Genomic DNA, 8,063 nt, shown 5'->3' with positions numbered 1-8,063 from the left:
ACTGCATCTGCCAATCCTTTGACCATTTCAAAACCCTATCTAGATCAACTGGAAGTGATAGTGAGTCCTCCTCCGAATTAATTTCCCTACCGATTTTCGTATCATCGGCAAATTTGCAAATGTTGCTACTATACTACTATGTTGCTATATAAATATAGTATTGTCTGTACGTACCTGTACACTACAAGGAACTAATGGAAAGAAATGAATTTTTGGTGTAAATGGCTAAATCCAAAGATTTTAATAGATTGAAATACCATTTCTTGTGTATATCATTCAATCTATCCCAATTTGAACGGGTGATTTTGGTTCTCATTCCTGCATTTCACGTTAAATGGGGTGTAAAAGAGACTGCCTTTAGTAGGGAGATTGATACTCTGTTAAAAGCCTGGTTATGCTACGTCTTTTTACATGTTTGATAATTTTGGTTTACATTTTTTTTTTTTCATGTTGGTTATCCTGCTAAACATTTCAGGTATCCCTCCTGACCAACAGCGACTCATCTTTGCTGGAAAGCAACTGGAAGATGGACGCACTCTGTCAGATTATAACATTCAAAAAGGTGAGTATTTTCTTTTCATAAAATTAACAGTATTAATTTATGAAATTGAACATTTTTTTAACAAGACACATTTTTTTAACAAGACACAAGACACATTTCACATTCATGAATAGTGTCTGTTTCCTTGTCCAAAGTGAATTACAGTATCCTGTTGGGCTACTCATTCATTGGTATGTTTAAAGAGAAATACTCATACAATTTTATTTTTTATAAAGTTAAATAAGAACAGGAGACAAACTATAGTACCATATCCTTTGCAATGTCTCAAAGATTTTTGAGAGACTATGCAAACCTTCAAATTTATGTAATTTAGGTCTTCCAATTGGCCATAGAAAACATGTTCAATGAAGATGAGTTCCAGGCACTCTATGGAAAAACAAAATAAATTGAAACAGTATAAAACGGTCAAATTGCACTATAGAAAGAGAGCAAGCAAGCAAAAAAAAAAAATTAGAAGTACTGTACTGTAATCATGTCAGAAGATCGTATTTCCGCAATAAAATAACTGCCAAAACTGCAAGAAAAATGACAGGTTTGATAAAAAATAAACCTTTCAAACAAGCTATCACTTTCAAGATATTATTTGGCACTTTTTAAGATAGTGCTAGTGCTCTCTTGGGTGGAAAATTGTTGCTTTAGCAGCCCCAGTCAAAGCTGGAGAACATGCAGATAAATTTTAGTAGCTGAATCCATTTCTTAAACTAGTCTTCAAGTGCAGTTGGGAGGTATACATAACAATTTACATTTGGAAGATATTAAGAGACTACTGTATGAGCTCGGTTATCTGAAGCCCACTGAACCGATTATTTGCGTTATCCGGCCAAAATTAAGTGGATAATTTTCAGACAGACTTCGCCATATCCAAACAGAATTCCAGATGAGAGATTTGGCCGAATAATGCAAATTGGCACAGAATCCAAGTCAAATCCAAATAATTTTTTGGCAAAACTTCTTCATATCTGAACAGACATTTGGATAAGTGGAGATTAGGTTATGTAAATTTTCAAGAACTACACATTTCAAGATATACAATATCACACAGGAAGTGATGACAGTAATATCACATGGGAAGATCTACAGTATAACGCAGGAAGACGAGCTACAACAAAGTAAGCTTAAGTTTCTTTTAAATTATATTTTGATTTACAGTATGTGCAGAAATAAGAATTATGGCTGTTGTGGTACACAAAATTGCGAATATAGTGGATTTTTATTTTACTTGTCCTGTAAGAATTCTGCTTATCTGTCTGCCTGGCTTATCTGGCAGAGGGTTCTTCCCATGTAATTCGAATAAGCAAACTTAGACAGTACTATAATTCCAAATCTGTACATGGAAATAACTCCTTAAGAGACAAGGAAGGAAGTGTAAAGTATCCCTGTTGAAAGGAGGTGCAATAGTTTTGCAGAGACAATTATATCAATATTAAGTGACCAAGACTTAAATTCTCTCCCTTCTAAATGTACAGGGCATATAACAGCCAACATTTCACTGTGTTCAGAAGGAAACTAAGCACATGTAAAGGATACCTTATTGTTGACCAAACCACACGCTAGAAGATGGAGACGACGACGTTTCGGTCCGCCCTAGACCAAATAAATAGTCGATAAATGACCAATCAAGTCAATTGTCCGTCCTGGACCATTATCACAATCGACTTTATAACGGTCCAGGGCGGACTGAAATATTAGTCGTCTTCTCTTCATCTTCTAGTGTGTGGTTTGGTCAGCATTAATAAAGCCACGTGACTCATCGTTTGCATACGGATACCTGATTAATCGGGCTGTTTGCATCGGACTGTAAATAGTGGTGTCATAACAGCCTGATTGACCACGCCTCCTTGTAAGGCCTTGGTCAGAGATGGCCATGGAAACAGATTCCTGGAATCAACAACAGGTACACAAATTGGAGGGTGGAGAGCAGAAAAGGCTCTCCCCGTAGCCACAAGATGAGAATAATAATTACAAGCTAACTTTTTCTTGCCATAAGTGATGTATATAGATATATACGCCACAACGATCACACACAAACTGATCCAGGTGTATGGAAAGCCACATGTGAAAAATAGAGAATGCTAAATGTGTTTATGGCTCGACTCGTCGCCTTCAGAGCATTTTTAGGAAGTAGCATATTTAGCTTCATTTTAAAAATGCTCTGAAGAAGGAAAGTTGCTAAAATGCATTTAGCATTCTTTATTTTACACATGTGGTTTTTCTGCATAGATGTGTTCGACGCTGTGAGGCGAAGCTGGAGTGTCCTCTCCAGGGCGCAAAGCCTGGGTAGGTAGATATGGAGGAGAAGCTGTTACCCATGCAGCAGGTCCCCCCTCTCCACGTTGCTGAAATTATCCAATAGAGAGGCAAATGCCAATACGCATGGTTCCAGCAACGTCGCAACGTGTGTATGTTGGTATATACAGTATGTGTATATAGATATGTTGGTATATATGTGTATATAATTATTTATTATATATGTATGAGAGATTGAGATTATGGGGATTTAAAAGTACAAATTCCTATTTAGCAACTATTACACACAGAAATCACACTAATGTGATGCATCAAATGAACAAATCCACAAGGGCCGTGACGAGGATCCTCGTCACGGCCCTTGTGGATTTGTCCTATTTAGCAATCTTTGATCTGATGCCACTGTCACCAGAGACCCTGCCCTTTATCTGACTTGTACCTTCTCGATAATAATGGGTAGTACTTTGATGATAGAGGTTTATGTAGATGAACTAAGACTTTTATTTCAAAATGTGGATGCTACTAGAGAAAGGAACCATAAATAGCAGTAAACCCTTTATTGTCTGGTGTTGCATTTTCTTGGGCAAAAACAAAATTAATATTGATGTTTACAATATAATCAATATCATCAGAGTCCACACTTCACCTGGTTCTGCGTCTACGTGGTGGTGTCATTGAACCTTCATTGAAGCTTCTAGCAGAGAAGTACAACTGCAACAAGATGATCTGCCGTAAATGTTATGCACGTCTCCATCCAAGGTACAGTACTGTATAGTATTAAACTCAGTTACATGACCAGTCAGAATTGATGTACACTATTGTATAAAGAGTTGGAAGCCAATCATGGTCACATTTTAAAGGAAATTGAGGGATTAAATAATTCCTGACTTTATAGCTTCCTTGGGCTGTTGCCGTTTCCTTGTAGTCATTGGTAGTTGAGTGAGGCTTTCATCCCATTTTATTTTATGAGCATGGTTGCTTAAGATAACAAAAAAAAATTATTTGGGTAGAGCAGAGCTGACTTCACAAGCCAATGTTTGTTTTATGGCTGTACACTGTCATTTTAAACACTACTTGTTGCCTGCTCAGTGTCCTTGGCCCTAAGCCAAGCCAGGTTTTGTATTTATCACTTAGCGGTATGGCATCATGCCACGTTCCCCTAACCTAAACATTTCGGGCTCCCTAGGGCACTCCTCGGTGACACATAAAATGTTTGCTATTTTTGCTCTATCAAGTTTTCTTGACGTCTACGTTTGTTCTGGCAATATTTCTTATGCTCGCTGGGAGATTGTTGAACAATTGCAGACCTCTGATGTTTATACGGTGCTCTCTGATTGTGCCCATAGCACAGCTTCTCTTCACCAGTTCTATTCTGCATTTCCTTCCATATTGTTCACTCCAGTATGTTATTTGTACTCTGTAGATTTGGGACCTGGCCCTCCAGTATTTTTTCCCTGTGTATATTATTTGATATCTCTCGTCTCCTTTCTAGGGAGTACATTTGAATAGCTTTGAGTTGATCCCAATAATTTAGGTGCTCTATAGTGTCATTCTTTACTGTTTGAGTGAAGAGGATGTTTTAGCTTCATAATGTTAATGATTGCTGGTCTTGCATTGTTTTGCTTTTCAATGGCATTATTTTGGCTATACTGTACTGAAATAAAACTATTAATATAACTACATTTCATTGGTACATTAAGAATATTGGGGAAATACTTAAGTTTTAATTCGGTCATGAATGATTTAATTCCATTCAGTCGTGAATGCCTTAACATATGAGAAAATTAATGATATTTTTTTGATTGCTCCCAACTACAACTTTTAGGGAGCCCCACACTTTCTGGGGTGCAGATATACAATTGCTCCTCCATTTACATTTCTTCCTAGTGGTGTCTAAACCGGACTCTGGATGGGGCCCCCCCCCCCACCTTGCATATTCATCGGCTTTGCCTTTGACCCTTCGTCTTGATGAAATACATCATATAGGCTTATACCTTAACTTGGGAGCTTTCATTCATCCCCATTCCCCAGAGCCTGTTTGTAGAAACCTATGCTCAGTCATTATGAGGCCACTGTAATTGGTAATGCTTTTGGTAATTTGCATTGACCCTGCAAAGCTTTTTCACATTTGTATGGCATCTTGAATGGTACCTTTATTGACAGCCCTTTCCTGCTTGCTCTCCTTTAGAGCGTTTTTTTACTGCAGGGATTGTGCACGTTTGCAGTGTCCACTTGTATTGGGCTACAAGAATTTTCATGCAAATGTTTACTTGTTACTGTACTTGACAAAATGACATTTGTGACAGATGGCGGGATTGATGGTTAACTATTATAAGTAATGTTTTCTCAAATGTGGCCTAACCCTATAGCCTTCCTGCCACAGTAAAAATGAAAAGGTGGGAAGTGTCTCCTGGCTAGGTTACATATTGGCCACATTTAACCCACTAGCAGTTGCACACCAACCAGCTCATATTGCACACTAACCACCTCATAGGATATCTTAAGATTTTCAATTATCCTGAAAATTGTTTCACAATGAAGTCAATTCTTCAGTAAAGTCCCAGGTAAATCTGATATCTTTGGCATTGCTTAGTTTTGTTTTATTGCTTTTGTATTGGCACCCTAAATGACGTCTAGTTTTTTTTTTTTATTATTCTGGAACAGTGAAAAATAACTTCAAAGCTTGGTGCCTTTTTTTGTATTTTAATTTCTGGGACCACCTCAAAGCTCTTAAATTGGTATCTTTGAAATAATGATGAGAAATGTATCATATACACAGGGAAGGCCAGGTTCCAAACCTGCACGATATGATTATAACATTGAAGTAAGAGATAAGGGAGGAAATGTAAAATATATCAAATGAAAATTCAGGGTGATACAAGTGCAAATTAGTGTGTATCAAACATAGGAAATGTTGCTGGAAGATGGGTTGGAGCTTTTAAGAGAATTTAACAAGCTTCTGAGTTAATAGGTCAGCCTGGTTGTAATTACAATTTGGAATTCAAAGGAAGTCTGGCCACCAGTCCAGTTTGCCAGAGTAGAAAAATACAAAACATCCATAGGTAAATAGTGGCATGCACTTAGAAAACAAAATGGGTACCATATTGGAAGCTGTGAAACTAAATTGCATTGAAACATTAAAATGTTTCATAATTTCTACACTGCCTTTTAAATGTGACAGCCTAGGGATACTTGTCTTGACTGGGTACCTTACCTTGCTTTACTTGTTGACCAGACCACATACTAGAAGTTGAAGGGACGACGACGTTTCGGTCCGTCCTGGACCATTCTCAATCGACTTGAGAATGGTCCAGGACGGACCGAAACGTCATCGTCCCTTCAACTTCTAGTGTGTGGTCTGGTCAACATACTTCAGCCACGTTATTGTGACTCATCGCTTGCTTTACTTCTTATTGATTTCGGGGATCAACGTCTCTGTGATCCGGTCTCTGACCAGGCCTCCTGGTTGGTTGACAGTCTGGTCAGCCAGACTGTTGGATGCGGCTGCTCGCAGCTTGGTTGATCAAGCATCCTTTGTATGTTTGTTCTCTCTTGAACACTTGAGGGGTTGGCCAATATGTCCCTTTATGTAGTGGAAGTGTGTTAGTCTCTCGGGCCTCTGATGTAGAAAGTTCTGAGTACCTACGCTCTTCTACAGGGGTATTCTGCACATCCTGCCATGCCTTTTGGTCTCGTGATGTTATTTCTGTGTGCAATTTGGGACCAGCCCCCCTCATATTATCCATGTGTAAATTATGTATCTCTCGCCTGCATGCTAGAGAATACAAATTTAAACATTGTAATAGGTCCCAGTAATTTTGATTTATTGAGAAGACAATATAGATACTATTGTATATATATGGTTGATTTTCATGATGATACATTAAAAGGTTCCCTCTACAGAGGTGTTTTACCCGATACACTACGATGCTGTGAAATTCAATCTGATGATAGCTTTTTGTTAAGCTTCGCTGACAAGTGGGATATTTTTTAAATATTGGTATATTATTTCAGAGCCACGAACTGTCGCAAGAAGAAGTGTGGGCACACCTCCAATATCCGACCCAAGAAGAAGATCAAGGGTTAAATACATTGATAATATTGTTACCAATGAGATGTGGAGATAACACTTAATTTGTGATAACTAATAACAAATTAAGCAAGTCTCCAGTAAATTTTCTTTTAATATTTCCTCTGGTTATTTAGGTGGTGAAATTTATCCTGTTTCTAATATTCATGTTAATTTTTAGTCATTTATTTATCATCTATATGTTTTAAATACTAGTGAATCAACTATTATATTATCTTGTACTTTGCTTAAATAATCATTGTACTTCCATTTACCTCAAACTGGATTGGCATATCCTTGACTTCCTATCCGCTTTAAAAGATTTTGGCTTTTATTGCCACACCATGGTCAGTTTAAAAAATCTAGCCAACTGTACACCCACCATTTTAATAGAATAACTATTCAATGTTAATTTTTAGTTTAGATGTAATGCCCATATTTGGGGATTTGTGTATTACATATTCTTAAAGATTTGCATGTGTAGTATTGGTATAATTTCCAGGGACAAATGTCATTCCATCTATCAGTTATCATCCCATATGTTATGTATGAGCAAAACCACCGCAGATTGTGGCAGTTACACTAAAACGAAACAAAAAATTTCAATTTACTTTTGAAAAGTAAAACAAGCCATTGTGTCAAACTTTATATTTGTGATATGTACATTAGAAAATGAAGTTTAACAACTTGCTATCTTTGGTATTTTTTTACAAATGGAATGAATAATTAGTACACAGTAGAATTAAAACTCGACAGAAATTATTAAAACATTAGTGCATTAAGCTACTCGTTACATCGGTTTAAATTTTTCTAGGAGAAACTAGCAAACTTTCTGTACATGAGAAGATCCCTATTTGCTGTTGGCTGAGGTCCTTTAGTTGCCATAGCAACATACCTGCTGTATATGTCTCTTGAGCGTCTGGCAACAGTAGGTGGGTCAGTTTCTACTGAAGAATCGAGGCAAAAACTTGATCGCTGAATAAGTACTAAAGGTACTGTAAAATATAAACAGGGATGCATCAGTACAGTTTCCCATAATTCACAATATAGATACCTATGTACAATATTAAATTTGTACCCTCAGTTACAGGCTCTGCTTGGTTGTGCAGGGCTATACGGAGAAATGGCCGCAATCCATACCTTTATGAGCTATGTAAAATATATATATATGTATACATCTGAAAA

The 8,063-nt window shown here is 37.2% G+C and overlaps 1 protein-coding gene across 1 annotated transcript; it reads left to right on the top strand.

The window, feature by feature from the left end:
- Nucleotides 1–431: 431 nt before the first annotated feature.
- LOC123749349 (ubiquitin-ribosomal protein eL40 fusion protein-like) lies at nucleotides 432–7,569 on the top strand. The gene is made up of 3 exons (XM_069320455.1): nucleotides 432–562; nucleotides 3,442–3,568; nucleotides 6,824–7,569. The coding sequence occupies exons 1-3, from the start codon at nucleotides 448–450 to the stop codon at nucleotides 6,894–6,896; spliced, it is 315 nt and encodes a 104-aa protein (XP_069176556.1). The 5' UTR covers nucleotides 432–447; the 3' UTR covers nucleotides 6,897–7,569.
- The last annotated feature ends 494 nt before the right edge of the window (nucleotides 7,570–8,063 follow it).

Source organism: Procambarus clarkii, unplaced genomic scaffold (genome assembly GCF_040958095.1).
Source record: "Procambarus clarkii isolate CNS0578487 unplaced genomic scaffold, FALCON_Pclarkii_2.0 HiC_scaffold_136, whole genome shotgun sequence".
Classification (NCBI taxonomy): domain Eukaryota; kingdom Metazoa; phylum Arthropoda; class Malacostraca; order Decapoda; family Cambaridae; genus Procambarus; species Procambarus clarkii.
The sequence above is the reverse complement of the archived record's forward strand: the minus strand, read 5'-3'. Positions and strand labels throughout refer to the sequence as shown.